At 37.6% G+C, this 27,000-nt stretch overlaps 4 protein-coding genes across 4 annotated transcripts; 2 read left to right on the plus strand and 2 right to left on the minus strand.

Annotated features, from left to right (window-relative positions):
* Positions 1-554: 554 nt before the first annotated feature.
* Positions 555-3,133, plus strand: LOC121743339 (serine/threonine-protein kinase Aurora-2-like). Its single transcript, XM_042136622.1, has 9 exons — positions 555-675; positions 1,227-1,343; positions 1,580-1,726; positions 1,814-1,909; positions 2,046-2,141; positions 2,223-2,319; positions 2,474-2,591; positions 2,677-2,749; positions 2,845-3,133. Exons 1-9 carry the CDS (start codon positions 640-642, stop codon positions 2,944-2,946), a joined length of 882 nt encoding a protein of 293 aa, XP_041992556.1. The 5' UTR covers positions 555-639; the 3' UTR covers positions 2,947-3,133.
* A 424-nt stretch (positions 3,134-3,557) lies between these two features.
* Positions 3,558-8,643, minus strand: LOC121745247 (ATP-dependent 6-phosphofructokinase 6-like). Its single transcript, XM_042139073.1, has 14 exons — positions 8,170-8,643; positions 7,334-7,380; positions 7,195-7,234; positions 6,668-6,730; positions 6,436-6,573; positions 5,891-6,049; positions 5,735-5,788; positions 5,566-5,634; positions 5,070-5,199; positions 4,538-4,791; positions 4,350-4,398; positions 4,125-4,279; positions 3,858-3,975; positions 3,558-3,719 (listed from the first exon to the last, which is right to left on the minus strand). Exons 1-14 carry the CDS (start codon positions 8,269-8,271, stop codon positions 3,658-3,660), a joined length of 1,440 nt encoding a protein of 479 aa, XP_041995007.1. The 5' UTR covers positions 8,272-8,643; the 3' UTR covers positions 3,558-3,657.
* A 4,314-nt stretch (positions 8,644-12,957) lies between these two features.
* Positions 12,958-17,933, minus strand: LOC121743739. Its single transcript, XM_042137094.1, has 10 exons — positions 17,668-17,933; positions 16,914-16,996; positions 16,753-16,830; positions 16,295-16,407; positions 16,139-16,204; positions 15,057-15,158; positions 14,442-14,973; positions 13,994-14,199; positions 13,740-13,903; positions 12,958-13,341 (listed from the first exon to the last, which is right to left on the minus strand). Exons 1-10 carry the CDS (start codon positions 17,817-17,819, stop codon positions 13,206-13,208), a joined length of 1,632 nt encoding a protein of 543 aa, XP_041993028.1. The 5' UTR covers positions 17,820-17,933; the 3' UTR covers positions 12,958-13,205.
* A 3,458-nt stretch (positions 17,934-21,391) lies between these two features.
* Positions 21,392-26,742, plus strand: LOC121745517 (tryptophan--tRNA ligase, chloroplastic/mitochondrial-like). Its single transcript, XM_042139464.1, has 15 exons — positions 21,392-21,462; positions 21,564-21,713; positions 22,175-22,262; positions 22,855-22,896; positions 23,163-23,252; positions 23,351-23,473; positions 23,968-24,039; positions 24,274-24,386; positions 24,548-24,569; positions 24,668-24,733; positions 24,861-24,917; positions 25,377-25,423; positions 25,591-25,672; positions 25,756-25,845; positions 26,338-26,742. The coding sequence occupies exons 1-15, from the start codon at positions 21,395-21,397 to the stop codon at positions 26,470-26,472; spliced, it is 1,245 nt and encodes a 414-aa protein (XP_041995398.1). The 5' UTR covers positions 21,392-21,394; the 3' UTR covers positions 26,473-26,742.
* Positions 26,743-27,000: the final 258 nt, after the last annotated feature.

Raw genomic sequence — 27,000 nt, forward strand, 5'->3', positions numbered from 1 at the left:
GGAGTGCTTTTTATTTGTGGTTATTTGTAATTAGTTCTCAACAAATCTAATTTTATAGCATTTCATAATAAATCGTAATTTATTCACGAGCAAATCCAAACTAAGTCTTTTAACCCTTGATTGTCTAGTTTTTAATCATATGATAACAACTTACTGCAAAATTTAAATATTCAAATTCGATCATATTAAAATATTGAAACGAAAGTGGATCTTTTGATAGTAAACTATACTGCATCTAAAATGAAATCATTACACAATGCAAGTATTATTGAAAACCTTAATCAAACAAACTAAATAATAAATTCAAAGTATTTCCAATCTAAAAAATATTAATCATGTGACTCATGTCTAATAAAGAAAAGGAGAAAATTACTAGAAAAACTATAAATAAAGGCCCGAGCCCGGGCCCGGTGTAGGACGCTCTTCTTTGAATTTTTTTTAAAAAGTTATTTATTTAATGCATTATTTGAAAAGCATTTCCAGCGGCAAGGCACGTGTATACATATGACCGTTGCTATATTACGCCAATAAAAACCAAAAACGGTTCTCTTATTTCTCTACAAATTTGAAAATCATTTTTGCAGCATTCGTGTCTCTCTCTCACGTCAACTGTGTGAGCTTTGTGTGTGTTTTCCGGAGATGGCGATCGCGGCAGAGTCTCAACAAGATCACAAGGTAGGCGATTAAAACCTCTGTTCGTAAAAATTTGAAATTAATTTAGGGTTGTTGGATGATTTTTGGTCCAGTAATTGAACATTCTCTAAGGATCATTCCATCATTCATTTTCCCCTTTCTGTTGTGATTTTGTTGTGTCAATTTCTCACTATAGGCTTTGGTCGTTCATCTTTACTTTTTCTTTTTGTTTTTTTTCATTGAATTTGGTTTTTAAAATGCAATTGCACATGAAATTATCCATGTTTTGATTTTTCAATGTTTTTTAGTAGAAAGAAAGGAAATTGCAATTCTGAATTCGTAAATGTCAACAACTACTAAGAAACTCAGATGTATAATAGAAAAAACCCGATGGTAAAACCTCTTTAATTAGGGATGTAGCATCTTTTTTTTTTCTGTCTTTGCTTCTATGATCGGGGAAGGGGGATATCATGGGGCTCACCATGTCTGCATTGTGTTTTCTTAGCTCAATCTGTAGATTTTTATTGTTTGAGTTTCTTTGAAGTGCTTTGTGATATGCCTGAATATGTTAAAGAAATTTCCCTTTTCTACAGAATTCTTCAGAAAGCACAGCAGCAGAGAGGAAGAAATGGACCCTAAATGACTTTGACATCGGAAAGCCTCTCGGCCGAGGGAAGTTTGGGCATGTATATCTTGCTAGAGAAAAGAGGGTCAGTGCTGTTTAAATCAATAATCTTATCTTTTGTATTTGTATAGCTTAGATCTTGCTTACTCTGATCAGTACCTAGATTCAAGTTATTTCACTTTGATATGCAGCCCTTGATGTGTTGTGATCAATAGCTTTTAGAGTATACACTAAACTGGAAAGATAAATTGGCTGCTTCTGATGTACTTACTACCTACTTGGGCTTACAACTCAATTATGTTTCAATGTTGTTTGAAGCAGAGCAACCATGTTATCGCACTGAAGGTCTTGTTTAAGAGCCAGCTTAAAGAGTCTCAGGTCGAGCACCAGCTTCGTCGTGAAGTGGAGATACAGAGTCATCTTCGACACCCCAACATTCTACGGCTATATGGTTACTTCTACGATCAGGTATAGAGCATTTCCATAGTTTGCTATGCCTTGGAAGTTGGAATTAAACCCTTGGCTGGGCTTGAAGTGTGAGATCATTAACTGCAGAAACGAGTTTACTTGATTCTGGAATATGCTGCCAAGGGAGAGCTCTACAAGGAGCTGCAGAAGTGCAAATATTTTAGTGAAAGACGCGCTGCAACAGTGAGTGATCGATCCTCTCATTTTCTTACCCTCTTTTATGAACTAAGATCAGATAAATGCACCATTTAGCTTTATGTTTTTATGACTTGTCTCGAATAAATATAGTTTCTGATTGTACTTTTCCAACATGTTACAGTATATTGCATCATTAGCCCGAGCACTCATATATTGCCATGGTAAGCATGTTATACACCGAGACATCAAACCTGAGAACCTTTTGGTCGGAGCTCAGGTAACTATTGCTCTCTATTTGGTTGATTGAAAGAACCAGGCTGTAGTCTTTCGCTTTTGACACTTGTGTTTCCAATTTCAGGGTGAGCTCAAAATTGCAGATTTTGGCTGGTCTGTCCACACATTTAATCGTAGGAGGACCATGTGCGGCACTCTTGACTATCTCCCACCTGAGATGGGTAAGCTATCTGATATTTATGCAAGATTTGGATAAGCAGGCGAATCGATGAATTCAAACACACCTAATATCAAGCCACTCTGCAAAACAAGTCTTTTTACTCCCAAGTATTTCCAGATCTGTTATTGAATAATAATGCCGAATGTTTAATGCAGTGGAGAGTGTGGAGCATGATGCGAATGTAGATATATGGAGTCTTGGTATTCTGTGTTACGAGTTTCTCTATGGATTGCCCCCATTTGAAGCAAAAGAACACGCAGACACATACAGAAGGTAAATCCACGATCTTAGCACACTCAATTTCGTATATGAATTTCACATATTAATCTGCAAAGCTTGTGTTGTTTGTTCTGTGAAGGATTATCCAAGTGGATTTAAAATTTCCTCCAAAGCCAATAGTTTCTTCAGCTGCTAAAGATCTAATTAGTCAGGTAAAACTTAGCCCATAAATGCCTATATCAAGCTTTCTGCTATGGGTCTCTGAGTTCACCGAATTCATATCTATCGATCTTAATAAAATCTGCAGATGCTCGTCAAGGATTCTTCGAAGCGTCTGCCTTTGCACAAACTACTAGAGCATCCATGGATTGTGCAGAATGCTGATCCATCTGGTGTTTACAGGGGTTGATTGATGCTGCTGCTATACACATGTTATGCCTTGATTATATCATTTCACTGTAGATTATATCAATCTTTGTTGTGTTAAATGTAGATGAGAGTGATATAATATGCATTCTCTCCTATATGCATATATTGGTGCAGTAATCAGCATTAGCTGCCAAAACAATTATCTAATTGAATAATGCTTCTTATTATTGGCAATAATTTACAATTCTTTTGTGGGAGTTCAATTTTTTGTTACCTTTCTTCCATTGACGTGAATACATTACATGCACAATAATAACATCTCAAATGGAGTAGTTGAGTTTGTGAAATGCAGGTTTGTGAAAAACAATGTTATGGGGTTATATGCTAGAGTATATTTGAAACAGACATTTTCCACAATAAAAATGGAAGAATGATTACTCATTACAGATTTGTGAATGTGCGGATAAAAAAATAATATGCTTCCTCCATCATGATGCCTGCTGTATTGCTCTCTCTCTCTCTCTCTCTAAGACACACACACACTAACAATTATAAACCATCATTAGCTGCTAATTCCACAACTATACACTTAATGCGAATGCTAATTCAGCATAAAACAAGATAAGTAACACACAAAAGACCTTAACTATATAGCTTCAAGGACCTCAACTTATTACTACAAAGCAATAAATGTACAAAGTATTTTGACTCCCAAATGTTCAATAAATAAATAACTTCAACAGATTGTTATTCACGGCTTCAGGCTGAGGCATCCTAATAGACCGGTGACCTTGTCATATGTTCCTAGTTGACCTGATCAATCCGATATTATAGTACATAACTCATACGTTGAGATGTGGAACAAAATATATATTTTTTTTGTTGGCTGTCAACAGGAAGTAGTCGAGAATCAAGTGTTTTCTGTTCCGTTTATACCGGAGTCTGTATTACCTGCATTCGTAAGACTGGGGCATTTCGGTCCCAGAAAGCTTGGTTGATTAGTGGAAGATAGAAGCCTTGCCCACATCCTGTCTGTTATGACGACCTTGTTTTGCTTTTCGATGATACGCTGCACAAATACAGACATTTTCCATCACATTCGTATAGATGATGGATCAGGACATACACGTCCAGATTGTTTTGTTAGAGCTGACGTACAAATCTGAACTCTTTTGAAATATAATCAATCATCATATTTATTTACTGAAAATCACTTACATTGAAGGGAATGTATGTATGGCGGCCATTAACAAGCCCGCTTGTGAAGCCTGTATATCCTGCCATTGCCCCATGAACCGCGCTTTGAGCAAGGAGTGTGCAGTAAACGTTGTCGGATGCATTGCTAGGAATGGCACGGATCATGTAAGTTGGATCTGCATGTTATCAAGTTTAGTGCCACTATCTTAATAAAGGATAATATGAATTCAATACAAGTATTCTGACCTATATATTTTAGAGTAATTGGCATTTTGGTTTGCTTCGCAAAATGGTCCTGTCAAAAGAGAAAAGTAGCTTAACAGATTTTTTTGACAAAGAAAAACATGATTCTCGTACTGTGAATTCTCAAAGAGAATGAAAGAGACGCGGAAATTAAGGATGTCACTGAAAGTTAGCATCAATGTAACCTGTACCTTTATCCTTTGAGCAATCCACAACCCGACATCCTGAAGTAGCTTGTTTCCTGAAGCATCTTCTTCATTTTTGGTAGGAAGAAGCTCCTGTCCTGCTCCTTCAGCAACAACAATGACCATATGCCCATTTTCTTTGAGCTTTTTCTCTATATATTCAAAAAGCCCCCCTTTTCCTTCAAGATAGAAAGGCGATTCTGGAATCAAACAGCAGTCCACATCTCGGCTCGCCAGTGTAGCATGCATTGCAATAAAACCTGCAGAATAAATCTGACAATTTTAGAAGGAAGTATAAATTGGGCCATCATAAAAGAAAGTGTTTCACTGAATAATAACTTAGCTAGGGGCTCCTGTTTTTGTTTGTAATGGACCTTAGCCATTTGTACGCGTATACGATATACATCTTTGTTGCTTTACATAGTAAATGGTATCTGAAATTATTGTGAAAGACTTTCTCTAGACTATGATTCAATTAGAAAGTGCAACCTTTACATCATAAGGTTTCTGATTTTTCAGTTGTATAGACTCATCTTACCGCTATAGCGACCCATTAGTTTAACCATGCCAATTCCATTCTCTGCACTATTGGCTTCAACATGTGCAGCATTAATGGCACGCTGAGCTTCTTCTACAGCAGTATCAAAACCAAATGACCTGTCAATAACCTGATAATAGAAGCCAAAGGGATTTAGTTAGGGATGAAAAAGGAATAGTGATTGTAGGCATACAAAATAAAGGAAATCACAAGTAGATGCAGTGTCCCTGTGATAAAAAAAAAGTGAGGGGTGATCTATTCAAAACACATTTTGCTAGTGAAATTTCTAGTTGGTTGAAACACATTTTGAACATGGAAGACAACTGGTCCTCCATGCGGACCCGAAGGTTAAGTTGCTTTTAGGAGGTGCATATGAAATACTAACAGATTTCATTCCTCACAGTTAACCATGTAATTTAATACTCAGAAAATTAATAAGAAGAACAATGTAAAAACAGTTCATCTAATAGGAAGTATGGTGACTGAATACTGATACCGGAATGTCATTGTCAATTGTCTTGGGAATGCCACCAACAGCGACTTTTAAACCACGCTTTCTGATTTCCTGCAGAACGATTTAGACACATGCTAAGCTCAAGGACATATGCACTGGGAGAATGGAAGAGTGGATAAAACAGTTAAGTTTTTCCCCTTAGTAAAAATACCTCATAGATCACATTTGCTCCTCTTAGAGTGCCATCTCCTCCGATAATATAAACCTGAGCCAGTAATACTGTTCATCAGAGCTTAAAAAATGCATTTTATAAAAAGAAATCCTAGATTCTTGCTGTGTCAACGGTTTAGTACAAGGTAACACGTGCCTGATTAATTCCACGGTCCTGAATGCTGTCAACAATCTTTGTGGTATCATGGCCACCTCGAGAAGATCCAATGATTGTCCCACCACGCTTATGTATGTCATTACAAAGCTTTGGTGTCAAATTAATTGTATTCTTTGAATAAAAACCCCTGTAGCCTCCCTAAGAAAAGAGATGCCACCATTGTCAGATTACAGATTCGTAAAAATGATTAATTAACCTCAACAAAGAAACTGCCATGACGAAAATATGCGACTTTAGTACTTTTCTTAACCAGCATGTCTGATGAGGAAGAAAGATGCATTGCATGAATTGGATGATTAAAGATCCATCGCAATTAACATGTATGTCTGACAGGTTAAAAGTGCAGAATCTCAAAAAAAAAACCAGACATAAAGATATAGATTAGGCAATTCAAAACTAACTCTTCTGAGATACAAAGAAGAAGGCGGACAGGTCTTGACCAGGTTTCATGATTTAAAATGTAAGTGGTGAAACCTAAAAATAAATTGTAAAGATTCTATTAAATTCATGATTGACCAACTTACATCTATTCCTAGGACTTTGGTGACCCCGTACATATAATCAAGGCTGTGCACAATTTCTCTGATCACCGTGTTTAGTCCAGGACATAGGCCACCACATGTCACAATACAAGCAAGTACGTCATCTGATGCAAAATAGACCTGTGGACATCAGTGAAAATGTGTCATATTTAGCTTTAAATTAAAATTTCCTCAAGGAAAGGAAAAAAAAGGGAACAAAAAAAGGTTTGATTACCTGTTGACGAGGTCCAGCTCTCCGAAAATGTACCCCTCTTGGAGTATCCTTGTGAACAACAATCTGTTAAAATACACCAAGCATACATGCATGCAATATAAGAATGAATTTCTCTGAGTTCGTGTGGAAGGATATCGTACTTTATGTCAAAAAGGATGAATATCTATATATTACAAAAGATATACTATCCCCCAGTCACGTGAAATCTATGATAAGCAAGCAGCCCAGGGACACAATATTTCGAATCTTGCATTGTTAGTGGAAACCAAAATTCAATTATGACGCCTTTTAAGGCTTTTATACTCAAGTCTTGGATAACATGAACAAAATCAACTTCGGGTTTAAACTATAGGACCCCTTTCCAGTGTCGTAGGTTTGTGTATAATATAGTTGCCTGTGGGTGCCTTACTATTTCAGCCTTATATTCATTAACCAGAACCAGCGTTTTAGAAAACCATAAAGAATAAATACAACTCCCTGATTTATGATCCTGGCTGCATAGAACCAAGCTGCAGGCTAGATCATACCTTTTCAGGGACACTGTCATCCATGTCAACAAAGTATTGCCTGGAATCAGAAGTAAGAGCACAGATTATTAATAACTATCAACATATAATACAATGCTGCGATAAAGTAACCAGGTCCAAAGAAGAAAATTCAACTCACTTAACCACTGAGTATGCGGGATTGGAGCGCAGGGGATTTGGATAAGTCTGAAACAAATGTTCGTGCACAAAAGTAAATAATTAAAAGAAAAAGGAACTAAAACTATTTTAAAGCAAAAGGTACAAAACAATATTGGAATTATTGACACTTAGGCCTCCTACCATCTTCTACATTTCCTCAAAGAGACTGTATAAACAAAACCATGGCAGTAAAAGTACTACTTCTATATAGTAGTACATTTTTTTCACTTTTCTCTTCCTTCTCACCTCAAGTATGCTATGTTCATGAGAATTATTTAACGAACATAAAAATTCCAGATAAAGCCTTGACTGTGGAATTAAATACTAATCAAGTTCAGCAGCTAATTCCTTAAAAGTTAAGTTAAAAAAGGATAGTGGAAAAAGAAAAACCAATGCATTTGAGGGGCACATGTACCAGAACAATTATTTCATATTTACTGATAAATAAGATAGACTTGTGCCAAGGAAAAGAATCAGTTAGGATCCACTTTTCTTTATTATCCCAGCAATCAATATCTTGTATCATCATTCACATTGTAATGCAAAATACACATGCAAACTGAAGCTAAACCACATAACTCTATGTTTCTTAATCTTAGATAGATGCACACATATTTGAAAAATGTACTTTGTGCATCTAAATAAGTACTATCATTTAAGCAAAACACATCATGTATCTAGATTCATACAATCTCCCTCCCACGCTACAATTGATCAAACAAATCACGATCACACAAAAAAGGCGAACGTCGCAAATCAACTCGCTGATGCGCGCACAACACACAGTAAAACACTCAAATCATAAAAGCAAATTACCTGAAGATCGGAAATGTAATCGGAGAAATGAGGCACATCTTGGAGAACGTATCCGAACTCTCCTGGAACCTCCTTCATCTGAAAATTACTCTGAGAGCCCATAATCAAGCGAGAATTCACCCGATCACGAAAAAACGAATCGACGAAAAACGGTGTATAACTAATAAACAAGCTGCCAACACGGTATATCAGAATTTTCACAAGCGGAATTCTCCGATTAAAGGTGATCGAAAGTGGAATTTCAAAAATTGAAAATTATTCCCTTGACATCAGGAGCTTAATTGTCAAATTCTTCCAGAAAAATTGCTTAATATAAACAGGTGGCGCCACTTTGCACGCTTGATTGAGCTGCGCTTTCCGCATAGTTGATGGTTTGAGCTCGTGTACGATGAGCGAAGCGTGAGGTACCACTTGTTATGCTAAGTTGAATTGTGTGGTGTGAAGCATGGAAGATTCTCGTCAACTCGGATTCCGTTGAAATTTGGAACCTACAAACTTTTATCATTGGTTTATAATAACGGTGACGTATTTATTTTATTTGCCGATAAAGGGAAATAAATATTTAGGTAGATTTCAGGTTGTTTTTTGTTTTTTTCTATTTTTGTGAAAGTGGTTGTTTTCTGTCATATTCCAAATAAAGTTTTATGTACCCTTATTTTTGTTAATTAAATGTATAAAAATATAAATAACTGAGAGAATAAAATATAGTGAGACGTCTTAAGAAAACGGATCAAATTAAATAGTGTATAATTATTCTAGATTTGTTAAAAAATGAAGAGTTGACTTTGATTTGAATTTTAATGGATGATTAAATCGACATTATTTAAAGGTATTAAAGTACTTGCTCGAATCTTATTATGATTCGTATGAAATTGGTTTCGTGTTTGAATTTAATTGGACAATTAAAGTATTCAAGTAATATATTGATTATTATACACATCATATATTCAAATTAAGGTGAAAAAGAGAAATGATTGTTTGCGAATATGTATTGTTAACTCAAAACGGTGACATTCCACTTTATGGAATATGATTGTAACACACAACAAATTAAAATAAAAATAAAACTGATTGCAATGTTACGATTTTCGTACATTTCTAAATATGTTTTGCATATAAATTAGTAGGTGCAAATACTAATTTTTTATAGTAATAACTAATAACTAAATATCTATTTTGTACGTTAAAAATATCAATACACAGACATAAATTTATCAATTTTCTTATATTGATAAATTTATATTTTTGTGTATATATATTTAAATTTACATGTTGCATTGATATAATTATATCTTTATGTTGATAAATTTAATATACATAATTAAAAGTTATTATTTATTACTGTAAATTAGTTAGCACACTAACGCAACCCTAAATCAGTATATTCTTTATTTGCATATGCCCATATCAAAATAATCGTTTTTCTCAACTTTTAAGAAAATCCATTTTTGTTGTATTTATTTATTAAAAAGCATTATAACGCCTACAACAAAATAACCGTAGTCTTGGTTGTAATAGGAAAACTTTATTCTAGCTTCCTAGTGCTTTGTTCAACTACAATAATTATAAAAAAAAAAGTACTAGAACATATGTCGAAAATATATTTCAACTGTAATAATTATCTTGTTTATTCACTAATACGTAGAATATATAAAATACTCCTTTATTACTATGAGTCAAGTGTCAAATCAATAACATATTAAAGCTAGCGATTAACCAATCAATGAACTTGCATGAGCTGTCGCGCACGCCCACTGTATTAATTAGTGAAATTATTTATTGTGTGACAAGATGAATTACTTCTACTCCTCTGCTCCCTCCGTTCCGCGGTAATAAAGTCGTTTCCATTTGATACGTGAGGGCATTAGCAATGTGGCGCCCTAAGGCGCCCTATGGCGCGTCACGTCAGCAGTTTTATCCTCCTACCTCCCCAACTGCAGTGGGGAGCCCTAAGGCGCGCCCTATGGCGCGCCACGTCATCATTTTTTTAATATTTACAAAATCCATACGAATTTTAAAAAAAATAATACATTAAAATACGAATTTCAAAAACTTCATTTCATTTAATAAAAATTAATACATTACAATGCGAATTAAAAAAACACAAACTCAGCGACGGCGGTTACGAGCCCACACTTCTTCAATCATGTCGCTCATGAGTTGTGCATGCTCCTGTTGGTTGCGCATTGAGGCCTGTCTAGATAGAACATCTTCGAAGCCTAACGGTAACCCTCTATCGGGTGTGTCGGTCGATGTGCCGGAAGAGCTAGATGCACGGTCGTCTTCATTCCAATCGGTGATGCTTCCGCCTTCACTCTCGACTATCATGTTGTGCATGATTATGCACGCATATATGACATCGGCGATGACTTCCTTGTACCAGAAACGAGCCGGCCCTTTCACAATTGCACACCGTGATTGGAGCATCCCAAATGCCCGCTCGACATCCTTCCGCGCCGCCTCCTGCTTTTGCGCAAATAAAACCCTCTTCTCACCAATTGGGCAGCTGACCGTCTTTAGGAAAACTGGCCACCGTGGGTAGATGTCACCGGCCAAGTAGTACTCCATATGGTATTGGCGTTTGTTGGCAGTGAACTCGATGGTCGGGCCGTTGCCGTTACATTGGTCGGTGAAGAGGATGGACGAGTTGAGGACGTTGATGTCGTTGTTCGACCAGGCTACGCCGAAGTAAGCATGCCAGATCCAGAGCCAATGGTCAGCGACGGCTTCGAGGATCATCGTCGGGTGGCTGCCCTTATATCCACTTGTGAATTGGCCTCTCCACGCCGTCGGACAATTCTTCCACTCCCAGTGCATACAGTCGATGCCCGGGAAACCCGTGCGCCCTCTCGTGCATCTGCATCAGACCCTAGCAATCAGTGGTTGTCTGCTTGCGCAAATATGTGTCGCCGTAGGTCTCTACTATCCCCCGACAAAAGCTCTTCAGACACTCGCAGCTTGTAGTCTCCCCACAGTGGAGGTACTCGTCAAAAAGGTCCGCCGTGGTGCCGTATGCCAACTGACGAATAGCAGTCGTGCACTTTTGCAATGGTGTAAGGTCGGGTTTCCCGATGCCGTCCTCCCGAAATGTGAAGTATTCATCACGTGAAGACAATGTACGAACAATGCTGAGAAAAAGGTACCTCGACATTCTAAACCGGCGGCGGAAAACAGTCGGGCCCCATCGCGGCAAAATAGTCTTCAACCAGACATCTGTGAGCTTCCTGGTGGTCGCGTCGGACATACGACCTATGTCGAATAGGCCAATGGACTTGCTCAGCCGCCGTTGCCGCCCCCGCGGCCGCCGCCTCCTTCTCGCGCTGCATTTGCGCATAGCATGCCTCCATGGCCTCTTCAACGGCTGCATCTAATGCTTCGTCAAGCGAACCACCAGATTCAGACGAACTAGAACTATTGGTGTCGCCGAGATTCATTTTGGTTGGATGTAGAGAGAGAATATGTAAAGAGATAGTCGATATGTTTGTATGCACAACTGAATGAGAAACGAGATTTAAATAGAAAATCAAAACCGCGTGCCATCGTCCGCGTCGATCGTCCGCAACCTCCACAATGGGGCTGACGATGGCGCGGACGATGACCATCGTCCGCGGCCATCGTCCGCGACAGCCGCAATGGGGCGGACGATGGCGCGGACGATGGCCATCGTCCGCGCTATCCTCCGCGACCGAAGTATAGGGCGGCTATCGTCCGCGCCCTATGGCACGCACCCGCAAATCCGCAATGGGTGCGGACGATGCGCGCCATCGGGCGTGCCATCGTCCGCCCATTGCGGATGCTCTGATTTAAAAAAAATTATATTCAGTGAGTTAAGTAAATGAAGAATAAAATAAAAATTGAAAAAAAATAAAGAGATAAAAGGAGAGTAAAGTAAGTGAGAAGAAATGTATTGACTTTTGCTATAAAAGGAAATTACTCTATTATAATGAATCGTACCAAAATGACTTCACTACTGTGGAACGAAAGGAGCAGTATATTTGTAAATAGTCTGTTTCTAACCTCACACAATAATAACTCTAGTGAATCTCCAAAATAAGGTAGAGAAAAATGAGCAAAGTAAAAGAGAGGAAGATAAAAGATAGTGAAAGTAGTATTAATGGATTTTCATAAAGTTTTTAACAAAAGAGAATTTCATTTATTGAAAACATTATGAGACTATGGTAATTCTTGAGTTGTGATTTGTACTACCTCGGTATTGGGATGAAGTTGCTACATCGCGTGATTGGTGGCAACTCTAAAAATCAAATTTAGCGGAGTATTCTAATCCTTATAGGCTGGTGGTAAGATATGTTAACTCTCGACCTAACTTGACTATGCCACTAGTCTAGACCATGGCATCCATCACTCATGGTCTAGCTCACTAGCAGTAGGATGATCAACCCTCCGGCCCCCACCCGAATCATACATATTTTCTCATGATCCGGCAGTAGAATCGGCCAGCCCTTCAACCCACCTAAACATGCCATTGGTCGAGGCCATGGCGTCCATGAACGAGGAATGCACGGCTGAAGAAGCCATAAACATGGAGTGAGGTGAATGGCTTTTATTTTTACAAACACTTCATTTCTTCATCGATGTATTTTAAAAGCACTCCGTCGTACTAGCGCGATCTAACTTCGGGTTTAGTTAAAAAATCACGCAAAAAGCATCATTTTTCCAATGGTACATTAAAAATATAGTCCAAATATTTGTACTAGGAAGAAAGCTCAATATTTATGGGAGTATATTTGAACGTTTGAGCCTAATGTACGTAAGCACCAAATCAAGACATAATATAATGAAATGAAATTATAATAGTATATTATTCATTATACATATGTAAAAGTATACTACTATATCACAATCTATAAGTTCCATCTACATTCTACAACCATCACCCAAAGTTGTCCAAACACTTTTTTTCTGCGAACCATTATACGACACAGTTATCTGCACGAAAGATTTGCCAAGAAAAGCAAGAGTTTCATAGGTTCTATACCTCACCAGGTACCTAATTTTTGCATTTGACACTGCTGTTTCTAGAGCTTCTCGTCCACCACTTGTGAGCTCCTCAGCCCCCAGAATGCCTGAGGCCTCATTTTCTTCTTTGTAGCGGAGAAGTACCAACCCATTTGCGATCCACACATTATACATTCAGCAACTGACCACGCGTAACTGCAGCCACAGGACAGATAAGATCTCAAGCACGAAAAACAGATTATGTCTCAACAAATGCACAAAATTTTCATGGTTTACACTTAAAGAGGTCTTAAGAGAGACTAGAAACTAGTAAGAACTTGATATATAATTGAATGTTTTGATGTAAAGTTAAAATACTATTATGTTCTAGATGAAAATTGAGAAATATCAGCACTTCAGCAAATGTCTCAACAAATATTGAGATCCAAAGTGAAAAAATTGGGTATTGTTCAGGTGGCAATATGTTTTCAGCCTGCATTGAGTAACTTAAATAAGTGATGAAAACAAGTGGTTTTTGCAACAAAAAGAAATACCTAGTACACAATCCTCAAATCATGTAGTATCTGAACTGCTAAACGTAAATGAAATTTTACCCTGGAAACCAGCTATATTCTTTTACTGGAGGCCCTGTGACTGCTATTCCATCTGTCCTGGTGAGAGTTATCACTTCGTGCACGTAGCCACTCGGATTAGCAAAAGCACCAAGTGGGCCATCACTAGACATCACTAACATGTTACTTCTCTTTGCAATGAGAGTCTACACATACAAGAAATGTCATTTGTCTGTACAAGGACCTCTAATTCACATATATGAAAACATCTATCAAGAGATACTTTCCAAAGTTACCTGACAAGTTTTACAACGCATTTTATCGAAACTTTCCAGCAACTCTATCTCTTTCCGCAATCTATAAGTTGTTCCATCAATCTCCAGGAGTTCTTGCCTTGCTATATCAGATATTGGAATTCTACTAGCAATATGAAATGAAAGAAGATCTGGTTTCATCACAAGGCTGTCCAAGTTTGGGGATTTAACAACCTGTTTCCAGCGGTCTGCAAATATTTAAGGCCAAAAACATCAAACCAAATTTAGTGTCAATATCTTCCAATTCAAATTGGTAAAGATGCAATCTTTCTATTCTGCCTGAGAGAAAAGGCAAACAAATATGCCCCAAGCATAGGTCACCACTATAGATTTTGATATTAAACAAAATATTACTCCCGCCTCCTGCTACTATTACCTATGCATAGTAAATGTATTAAGATTCACTGAGTAGAAAACGATACCACTTTACCTGCTGCCTTCCTAGCAAGCACATAGGAGTCATACATGCTATAGACCCAACTGGGCCAGAAGGCTCTTGGAACATCACGAAATGAAGCTATGGAGTGCTTTCCCCATCCTGCCTTTTTAGAATGTTGCATGTATGAAAATGGCATCTTCCCAACTCCGGGATTGCCATCATCATTCTCCTTGTTGAGTCCTAACCGCACTGGTCTTGTATGGTTATCTAAGGGAGACCTTTCTGATTGACATTCATAAAATCGCTTAGATCTTTCATCGTCGCTGCTTATGGATTCGTCATATACCTCAGAGCTATTAGAAGATACAAGAGCATAATGATGCAGCCTTCTTTCTGTTGCTGAAAGTTCACTTTCAAAACTTCCCTCTGACATTATATCAGAATGATTTCCTTCCTCGCAGCTTGGTTGAGTAGATGGCACACTATTTGCCTGAGAATTTCTTAATGGAGCCAGTTTACCAACAGCTTCCCGGGGTGTTCTTAATGGCACATCTTCCTGGATGATATGAACCTCTCCACAAAGCTGTTCAGAAACAGAAGCATAGTAGGAAGTTAACAGCAAGAAGACAAACATACAAGCATGATTTAATTTCTTATAGTACCTACCGATCCTTCTACATCAACCCAACGGCGCTTCAGGCGAAAGCGCTGCTGTCCTCGGGCAACAATATTTATAGAGCCATCTTCCAGTTTCTTATATTGCCGAATCTGTTATTAAGACACTGAGAATCATCCACAAAATACAATCAAGAAAAAACTATAGCTGAAGGTCTCTACTATGTTTATAAACAGAGAAAAGAAATTGATATTCTGTGTTGTGTCAGCTGCTCAGCACAATGCTCATAGACTAGATCACAGTCAACTTGAGAAATGTAAACTATGGCCAGCTATAGGTGTGGGCTTGACCTCAACTTTTACTCACACCACTGTTTCCCCACATTGGACATGAGTTTACTAGTGCAATGCCTTAGACCCACGGGGGTGAGAGCCTGTAGCAATACGAAGGCACAATGGACTCCACTACCACAGTGGCCCGCATTGAGCTTGTGTAAACTATTGCAATGCCCCAGACCCATGGGGGTGAGAGCCTATCACAGTACAAAGGAACAATGGAATCCACCAAGTTGCTGTACGGGTCCACTGAGCCCACCTAAATATCCTTAAAACATAAGCTTTTACATCCTACGCTTGACATTACATTACAAGTTATAGGACCAATAAGAAACTTTTTTTTTTGAGATTATAATTTTAACAGTAAAACATGGGAGCAAAATATCAACAATACCATAGAATCATACAAATTTAAATGAGAACATTTAAGGGACGGATAAAAGGCTGTGATCAGCCTAGTTAGTGGCAGCCTTCCAGAGATCACCCACATTTGGTTCTACAGATCTAGTAGATGGATGGACTAACAGGTAACAGCTATTAATATCACTAGAGTTTCCCACATATGTATACTTGTATATGTACATTGTACATTGTACATTATAACAGTTATTAATTTAGAGTCTCGATGTTATTTAGTTTATTGCATATGGTATCTTCTAATAAAAATACCAACTAATATATTACAAACATGGAGCAGTATTCACCATGAGATATAAATGACCACATAGGAATATATGTATCAATCATTTACAAATCACAATCAAATAGAAGAATAAACAAAGGGTTGCACTCCGTACCTCTGCAGTAGTGCCAATTGCTGAAAGCTTTACTCTGCCACTGTTGGGATCCTTGTACACACGAACCTAAAGGCATAGCCGACATAAGGATAATAAGACTAAATTTTGTCCATGAAACACTTGTGTATGCAACAGGAGGAAATAAATTGCACGTACCACACCAATTTTATAACGAGCATCAGCTTGTGCCATTGCTCTCTCAACACCAGCTATAAAATTAGGAATGACTACTCTAAGGGGTAGTGTTGCCTCAGGAAATAAAACAACATCTGTAAAGAGAGGTAAAGCAATATAATTCAGAAGTCAAATATATAAAGGTGTATATAAGTAGTTATATTGGCTTGATAGTTGATACACCCAAAAAAAGGATGTGCTCCCATTTGAGATGTAAGCAAGTCCTTAATATACACAAAATAGAACACACTACACAGTTTCTGATAAAAAAAAAGTGAAATCTTTAGCATTGAGAGTGAGCTAGCATCTGACAGTGAAGGTTATAGATAATATCCAAGTGAGCAATTCAACCAGAAAATTGACATCTGAATATTGCATAAAGCAGATAACAAAAAACAGGTGACTAATAACAATACTTCACTTTACATTGGATAAAGTACCTTCAAGATAATACAGGGGAAGGGTCAGCATAACACCACCATCCAAAAATGCCATCCTACTGTGAGTGTCTTCAACGACTGATATGAAATGATTAGTTAGTGAGTCAGATATAGAGCATCTCACTTTTTGTTTCTCAGGAATAGAGCAAAAAGTGGCCTACCACCAAGATAGGAATGCAAGGTAACTAAGGAGGTATCATATGTATATTCACTAGATGCAGAAGCTCCTGCAGAAACACGACGACTACAAAAGGCCAATGGGAAGAAAAATGATTAGTTAGTTGAGCATCAATTGTCGCACTATAAATCATTAATTCTGCAATTCGTTTGTGTACCAATTGCAGAATACCAACATCTACAACAATAGAAAATCTAAGCATTACTCAAGTGCTTAAACTGCAGCCGCGACATGAACTGAAAAATTCTCTCCAATTAGCTTAGCCTCAAAGAACCGCCATATCAATCCTAATTATTTAAAGTTTCAAATTTCAACTTGCTAGTTTCCAGGGGGGAAAAAAAAAAAAAAAAAAAAAAAAAAAAAAAAAAAAAAAACTTGCTAGTTTCCAGATCCAATGCATTAAACACACAGATTATACACACATGGACCAACAAGCACCACGACTTCTCCATAATTACATCTATTTCTGACCACTCACATAGCTGCATGTAACATGCATAAACAACACATACAGACAATTAAAAGTTTATCGGCTTAAAAAACCCTAAGTCCAGCACCGCCCATTCCAACCTTCCGCCAGAAACACGCAAAATAAGAGAGCAAAAAAATCAACTCTCATCCAAATTTCACCCCCAAACCGAACGGCAAAGTAACCAGAAACGAAATCGACGATTAAAAAAAACAGCAAAAAATGAAGAAAAAAAATCTCGCGTAACAGAAATAGATCGAATACTGACTACTCATCGTCGGACGATTCTTCGTCCTCCACTTCTTCGACTTCCAATTCTTCGAATTCGAGCTCCATAATCTGCTCGATCTGTAGCCTCTCGCTCTCCGAAATCAAGTCGTTTGCCATCGGATTAGCCTCTATCCAGCTCCGATTGTTCATGCTAGTTTTTTGAGGAGCGAGAGTGCGGGAAAAATAAAATAAAATAAAATAAAATAAAATAAAATAAAATAAAATGGGAATTATGTGTTTGATCTGATGCAACTGTAAATTGTGGTAGAAGTACTTGTTTAATGTCAATATGGAGTATTACAGAGTAGTAGTATTTCAATTACATTACATTTTTTTGTCAGCATAGTCTATCACTCTATCTTAACATTTTTTTTTTGTCTTATCTTAACTTTAATTCTAGTATATAAAAGATAAAAAAATCCTATATCTTATTAATTTTATAAATTCTATGGATAAATAGAGTAAACTAAGCTAATTAACTCTACTTTTAGTGTAATCAACATTAATATTAATTTTGGTTATTGTAAATTGGCGTGAACTTACTAAGTTAATCAATTTCTAGTCAATTATTGATTAATTTCATAACCTCATTAAATAATCGATTGTATTATAATTTTAATATTTTTTAATAGCTCCATATTTAGATTTGAGTAGAATTATGTAGCTATAATATTGTAAACAGGAAAAATACTACTCCATATGGATAAAATGTTCAACTACTTAAACGAATTTAATACATCTAGTCAAATACATATTTTTTACTCGTGAACATGTCACCTCAATAAATTTAGCATGTTCAAGTATTTTAGTGGATGCGAATCCGGGTAGCGCTAAACTAAGGAAAGTGAGGTGAAGAGGTGACAATAAGTCAAGCCGCAACTGGGTCAGATTTGAGCAACGATTCGCCTATCCCTATGATGTCCAAATGCTATTCAAAGACTACTCTTGTCTTCATCGTTGAAAGAATTTCGCGTGAGTATCTTGCACGACTCAATCGGAGCTCGGATGAGGAAGTTATGGTCGTTTTACGAAAGTCGCGCAGTCAAGCAAAGGGGGCTCCAAAAAGTTCACGCGGGCGGGTGTTTTTATGCATGACAACACCCAAATGGGTGTTTTGTGTCCTGGAAGAATTCAAAAGGCGGGATTTTGAATTATTTTAAGGGTCTTTTCATATTCTAACCCTAGTTTGAGTGACCTTTCATCCCCCAATCTTCCACATCTATAAATAGGGTCTTTTGTATCATTTGTAATAAAAAAAAGATTAGATTAGATTGAGTGTAGAAAAAAGTGGCTCCTTTTTTAGAGTCGCTCCCCATGTTGGGTGAGATGAATGTTTGGAAAAATCCATGGTCGGGCTATGGTTACTTTGTGGTTAGCCCGGGGTTAGTCACTTGGTAAATTCACAACTAGCACCATGTAGCTAGTAGCGGAGCTTGAGTGAGAGTATACCCTAGGGGCGGAGCTCGAAAGTGTATACCTCTAGTGGTGGAGTTCGAACGAAAGTATACCCTAGTGTCGTGTAGCTAGCGAGTGAGTCGATAATAATGGTTACTTGGATGAAAGTTGCCAAGGGTTGCCATGATCTTTTTGGTGGAGGTCCTTCGGTCTTTAAGAGGTCATTTGTTCACTCCTCAATTTCTTTCATTTCGATCCCCCTCGTCCATTCTATTTTGTTCTAGCTTTTTGTGGGATGGAACACCTATCTTTTTTAGTGTAATATTTAGAGTAAATGCCCAATTTGATCCTTAACATATTGCAATTTATTGATTTTGGTCCAAAATATTATCTTTTGAATTATTCGGTCCCTCACAAATAATAACGGGTCACATTTGGTCCGAATTTAACGGAACCGTTAAAAGTTAACGGTCAACGAATCTTAATTTGATTTTGACCGCATCTCCGCCGTCTGGCTCGCCGGCACCGAGCTCCTCCGAGCCCACCCCTCACGGAATCTCCTGGACCTTCCGCAAAGACAACACCCGCTACTCCTCCCTCCTCACCTTCACAACAATCAATTCCAGATCATTCTATAGCTATTGCATAACACAAATTAACCAACAATTCATAACTAAGAATGGGGGATCGGGTGGGGCATCGTGGTCGGAGCCCCATGGCTGGCGAAAGTGGGTGGTAGTGCGGAGGGTCTGAGATGGAGTGTAGAGAAAGTAAGAGTAGGTGTGGGGGTCGCCGGGGATGGGGTTGTGGAAAGGGATGGGAAGCTTCTCAAAACCTCTGGAAGCGTCGGAGGTTCTGCGGGAAGTCACGTTGGTGGAGAGGTGGGGCAAGGTTTTACAGGTTGAGGAGATGGAGACTAGCTCGGTGGGATTGAGGTAAGGAATGACGATGGGGGCGCATTGGAAGAATGGTTCGCTGGTTTGATGGTAGTTGATTTTCCGGCAATGTGGTTCCTCCATTGTAGAATTGTGCGGAGGTCCAACCGTCCGAATTCGTAGAATTGGGAGGAGGCCTAGAATTCGGTGCCGGCGAGCCAGACGGCGGAGACGCGGTCAAAATTGAATTAAGATTCGTTGACCGTTAACTTTTAACGGTTCCGTCAAATTCGGACCAAATGTGACCCGTTTTTATTTGTGAGAGACCGAATAATTCAAAAGATAATGTTCTGGACCAAAATCAATAAATCGCAATATGTTAAGGACCAAATTGAACCTTTACTCTAATATTTATTTAAGATTCAATGTAATGTAGTGTTTTTATGTTATTGTTGTAGTGTTTTTAGTTTGTAATTTTAATTGTGTTGCTTTTACAAGAATAAGTCTTGGGCTAATTTTGGAGATTCACATCATCAGTTGTGTGACGATTCGTAAATATGTTAGTACTACTATGTAGTTTGTCATTTTTAAAAATATGGAATTGGTCTTAAATTGATCAAACTAAGCGTATTTTCCAGCAATTTCACTTTTTTTACTTTACTTTATTGCATTGCCTTTAAAATTATTACTACTAGTGTACCACCGTATATTCCTTTTTGGGAAGTTCCAATATGTTTAAGTGAGTTATTTTTTTTTGGTATCATTTATCTTATTTTGCCATTTCTACTTTATTCACTATTTATTTTACTAACAAAATCCAATTTTCTTAAATCTCGTGCTAAAAAATCATCTCTTAGCAAGGGACGAAGGGAGTATTAGTGCCCTTTTAGTTTACTAAACAAAATTATCATGGATATAGTCTAGGATAGAGTAATATTGGCTTTGTCTAGGATTAAATTAGACTATTTTTCTCTCCACCATTATTATATTATCTCGAAGTGGACAAATGACTGAAACATGAAATAGAACACGCCCATGCACAACTTTCGCTACCTTGCTTTAGCTGTGTGTGTGTGTTTATGTTGTCACTGCACCTCCGTCGCACTTCCCTCAACCCACACAGACGGTGGTTGTAGACTAGAGTGGGGAGGAGTATGAGAGGTGAGGGAGTGCGATGCGACAAATTAGCCGGGGGGAAAGGTTTGATGGTTAGTCAAGAGATTAGGGAGAAAAGGAGTCTGCTCAGATGGGCCAAGACGGGCCCAGATCTAAAGTAGTGGGCTGAGATTTGGTTGACCGAACAGCCGACTATACAGTTGTATTTATGGGCCGACCTTCAAATATATCCAGGCCCATATTAAGTACCGATGGGTCGGAACAATGGTTCCGGGTGAAAATCCGGATATATATAAATATCATCATTCAAATCCGAAACCGGAAACAACAGCAGCAGAAATGGGGCGCTCCATTTTCTCTCACTTCCTAATCCTCTCCAACACTCCTCCGCGTTACGTCGTCTCACTGTAAATTTTTCCTTCACTCTCACCGCTCATTTTGTTGCTTCAATTTCTCCATGAAAATTATGGTTCGATTTTTTATTTTTTATTTTTTGGAATCCGAGCAGGCCGCGCGGTGCTCGTCTCGGAAAATGCTTGAACAGAGCTGGTGGAATCTACGAGCCGCGGCGGCTGAGGATCGGGGAGAGTCTGCGCTGCCTCTGCAGCCTCTCAGTGTCGGAGCCTTCGACTTCGCAGGCTTCGTCTAGCTCAGTGAAGTATTAGCTCTTGCGACTTTTTTTTACTGATAATTTGAGTGTATTTCTAGCTCTGAGGATTTGTTTGATGAGTGATTTGGTGTGGATGTGTTTTCCAAGCAATGCATGCCTTGTATATGGAAATTGCAGTTGTTCTTGTTTAAATTGTGATCTTATGTTCCCCGTAATTTGGAGCTAGAGCATTGGTGCATTTCTCTCACGTTGTAAGGCGTGCGTGGTTGTAACTTCTGTGAGGTTTGAATGTTGATATTGAAGTTTGTCGAATTGTAAGGAACTCTGCTGAGACTGCTTATTGTCTATGTGGCTTAAGTTTAGACTCGTTTGATGTTAAATTTTCATGAAGCGTGTTAGGACAACTAAAATGTGAGGCATTGTTTGTATTTTTTGTTAATATGGCATTACCTTTTACTTGCTGTGAAATTATTTATATGCCATGACTATGTATTAATTTTCATTTATAGGAAGAGAATAGTCTCCGGCGTTCAGCCCACAGGATCCATACATCTTGGTAATTATCTCGGAGCCATAAAAAATTGGATTGACTTGCAGGTTAGCAAATATTTGTCCAGCACTTTATTAAGGTTTGATTTGAATTAGATATCTATGTGTCCCTGCTCCGTGTTTAAGCCAACTCTATTGGATGGAGAAACAGTCAGGATTAGTATTAGATGTTATAGCAATCATAGATAGGAAGATGGGAGGGTGAACATATAAGGACATTTATCATGATGTTCTTATCAACCTATGTGCAGGCTTGCCATAGTTCTTTCAAGTAGTAAAAAGACATGAATAATTGAGCAGTATAAACAGAATATGGTTAGACATGTTATAATCTCGTAGACTTCTGTAGCTTAGCAGTCTCATCAGATGAACAAATGTGAGTCCGCTGGTCTATAATGGGGGTACACATGCATAATACAGGCATGACTTCCTTAGCTCAGTCAGAGTCTCATGCTTTGCAAAACTGATTTAAGAATTCTTCAGCTACATGCCTACCACAGTCCTGTTCTTACATGCTCCATTATTGTCATCACATACACGTTCTTAGTATACAATCGTATTCCATTTATGTCACTTTTGTTTTTTGTCAGAGCTCTGCTCTTGTTTCCCTGTTGTTTCACCTCCAATTTGCTTTTTGCAGAATACGTGCGAGACACTCTTTTTCATCGTGGACCTCCATGCGGTACCCTCAGTTTTCTTCTTGATTTGAGTATCACATATTCCATTTCACTACATCTGAATTGTAGCTCCTTGTTTGAATAATCTCACTAAAACACAGTGCTTTGAAACTTATGATATATAGTGGAGTAGTTATTTAAAATAGGTTTAAATTTTGTGGATTTACTTTAAACTAGGTATATCACTGAGTTAACGCTCACAAAATAAACCTCATCTTGATTAAATTATTTCTCGTAGTTCTTAAGTTAGACTAATACTTTTCTCTTGCAGATAACTTTGCCATATGAAGGACACAAATTATCTAAAGCTACCAAAGATACTGCAGCTCTTTATTTAGCATGTGGTGTTGATCCTTCCAAGGTCTCACAGTGAACTTATGCCCCTTTATGATTGAACATTATAGCCGCTTATCACTTGACGATTGTTTGCATGACTTTGCGGCTTACTTCCCATTCCAGGCATCAGTCTTTGTGCAGTCTCATGTGCGTGCTCATGTGGAATTGATGTGGTTACTGAGTTCGGCCACCCCAATTGGTTGGCTGAATAGAATGATTCAATTCAAAGAAAAATCGCAGAAGGAGGTGAGTTTTGTGATGTTCGTTGTTTAGCTGATTATTCATCTCATGTTTATCTTGTTAACATATCATGTCAACTCATGCACCATAGTGATTTTATGTGCATCTCATAGGCTAAATATATTCCTTGCAGAATATCTACACCATAGTAATCTAATAAAAGGAATTTATAGGTTATGATGCTGATTACCTTAGCTGTTTGTGAACCTGGATTGCTGGTTTTTAGCTTATATTACCGCTATATACATGCTGATTTAGTACTTTGAATTTGATACAATTACTTACCTCTTGCTCATACAAGATGTAATTGCCTGCGTGTGGAAAACACCTTTGATGCAACAAGAAGAGGTAAAATACAGTTCTTAATCATTATTAGTGGAATCTCGCTTATCTTGACAAAAAAATCTCTACTCCGCAATACTTTGATTAAGGTACTTGAAGTTATTTCTGAATAGTATAGTTTTATTCTTGTTATAATTAAATCTAATCATTACTTACAGGGGAATGAAAATGTTGGGGTCGCCCTTCTAACGTATCCAGTGCTGATGGCCTCAGATATACTGTTGTATCAAGTAATCCTTTCTTTTCTTTCATTATGTCCTTTTCCTTATTTTTGGAGATCTATTCTTAGTTTAGGGTCCTAGTTGTGTTTGTGCACTATACTTGTGTGACCTTGGGAGAGTAGCAAGTCTTTCACATTACATGGTGAAGATTATAGTTGCAACAAGATACTTACATATTGTTATGGGTGGCTGTATTGTACTGGCTGAATGAGTCACTTTTATGACTATTGTATTCTTGTGCAGTCTGATCTTGTTCCAGTTGGTGAGGATCAGAAACAACACCTCGAGCTGACACGAGAAATAGCTGAACGAGTTAATTATCTATATGGAGGGAGGAAGTGGAAAAAGCTAGGAGGGTAAGACTTAGTATAGTTCAAATATATTTTAGCAATATACTTTTAGCTTCATTTATGTCATGAGCTTCTGTGCAAGATTTTTCTCGTTATACTGTGTCTTTCCTACTTGCGGCACTAGGAAATCTGAATGATTTGTCTGATCAACTTTTCTCTGGCCACAGGAGAGGTGGTGCTATTTTTAAGGTTTGTTTCGTTCATTGTCCTGTTATGCAATAAACTTCTGGAGAACACATCAATTTGGAGATTGGATTAACTCATGCTTTACTATGTAATCAATATAGGTTCCTGAAGCCCTTATTCCACCTACTGGAGCTCGTGTAATGTCCCTCACTGATGGTCTTTCTAAGGTTATGATTTCACATAACTTGGGGATCTTTATTTAGATAAAGTCATTGCAAGTTTACAACAACTGTTGCTTACAAGAAATCTGCTCCTTTTGTAGTAGTACTTATATCCATTGTTCTTTGTACGTAGATGTCAAAATCTGCTCCGTCTGATCAATCACGAATCAATCTGCTTGATTCAAAAGATGTGAGTATAAACATTTCTGTCAATCTGGTCCTTCTGTATCTTCAGTTTTTTTTTATTCTTTTTCGAAACAAGAATTATGTTGAAGCAAGTAAAGTCAGTTGTAATTTGTAATTTGAACATGTAACACTTCATAAAGATTTTAATTGGCTAAAAGACTAAAATAGAGCAGGAATTACTTATATGGAAATTTGTTGGTAATCTTTAAATATCTGTCTCCCCTTTGTTTTCTTTATTTTAAACAATAGGGGAGGGAGCATTATGCTAGAATTTGGAAAGCTAAATCGACACTTGCTCTCAGGATCATCAGCTTCATATTTTTATAGAGTGTACCATAGATATCAATAAAAATATCTCAGACTCTGATCATTTGTTTCTGGTTGAAGTATGTTGGTATCTAACAAGTTGCTACAGCATTTTTATTGTCCCTATCCTAAAATAATTTCTTCAATGAATTTGCAGGCAATTGCAAACAAAATAAAACGTTGCAAGACGGACTCATTTACTTGGTTGGATCCTATATTGCTTAATCTTGATGCTCATGTATTTAAGCTTGTTTGCATCACTTTTGTACTCTTTTCTCTCTTTTTTCCTCTGTGTGTGTGTGAGAGTGCTTGTACGAGATAGTTACAAAAGCTAAAATCTTCTTATCTCTGCTTGTTGGAAAACTTTTCAGGTTGGAATTTGATAATCCCGAGAGGCCTGAATGTAATAACCTTCTTTCAGTATATCAGCTTATTACCAGCAAGAGCAAACAGGTACCTGATCGAAACAGATGTTACTTGTTTCAATTTGAATGTCCTTTTGAGCTGATAAAGCTTTACTGGTTTCCATTATGCAGGAGGTTCTGGAAGAGTGCAAAGATATGAATTGGGGATCATTCAAACCCCTTCTCACTGATGCCTTAATTGATCATCTTCATCCAATCCAGGTTTCGCTTCCTCTTTGGTATCTTTATTATTCACAGATGCATACAATAAAGGAAATATGACTGGATTATCCTTAATTTCTTCTGTAAATACGCATGTCTGAAAAGTATCATAGACGAAGAATATGAAATAAAACATTCTAGGCTTGTCGTCATGATTTATGAGTGTGAAGTTAGGGACTTCGAAGATGATAGTTTGGGGTTCAGTCTGTTTCTAATCCTGTAATCATCTCCAATCCTCCATGTATCTGCTCTTACTACTTAGTCCCTCCGTCCTCAAATACGTGACCCGAAAGTGGTTTACTAACTCTTTTTTATCCTCATTATTGCATGAAAACAGAACTCTCTAACTAGTTTGTCCCTGCATTCTAAATAGGACAGTTATTTGGGGACAGAAGGAGTTTCAATTTGTTTTTTCCCCCATTTTCCAGCAACCTTTATGCTCTTGCTGGTAATTGAGAAAGATTAGTCTCTTACAGTTTAGCTGCTATACAGGAACGTTACGCAGAAATAACATCGGATCCCTCTTACTTGGACGGAGTTTTGGCTGACGGTGCTAGTAAAGCTGCATCCATAGCAGATGCTACGGTCAATAACGTTTACCAGGCAATGGGATTTTTACGGAGATGATGAAAATCAACTCTCTGGGATAATGCGTGCGGAAATGTCATTCAGGTGGCTGCTTTGAACAACTGAATAAACTCGAAGAGGTTTTGCTTTTTATTTTTACTTATTGTTAGTACTTGTTCGAGGTTGGTGCATTTGTTTCTAGCAGCTGGATTGTTTGGTCAAATATCATATCTGATTTTTTGAAATGATTCATATACATCTATTTCTAATCTAACTTATTGATTCAATCACATACATTTGCAAGGCTCGTTATATGCCTTTGTACTAAAATAATGTTTGTAGTTTCTTTTTCCCCACTACTGTACAAGTAAAAATTCTCCGTTCTTGAGCAAGGCTCGTTATATATTTTGTATTACAAGTATTATTTACGCCTTCTTGTTATAAAGCATAACTAAATTGTTGAACTTTCATCTGAACTTTACTAGTGAGGAAAAATATCTGTGATTACACAATAAATTGCAAAAATAAAGTTTACTCCGTAGTTTTAAAACTGTCTCTTTTAATCTTCCACGAACTTGGACACTAAAT

This window comes from Salvia splendens, chromosome 8 (assembly GCF_004379255.2).
Source record: "Salvia splendens isolate huo1 chromosome 8, SspV2, whole genome shotgun sequence".
Lineage (NCBI taxonomy): Eukaryota > Viridiplantae > Streptophyta > Magnoliopsida > Lamiales > Lamiaceae > Salvia > Salvia splendens.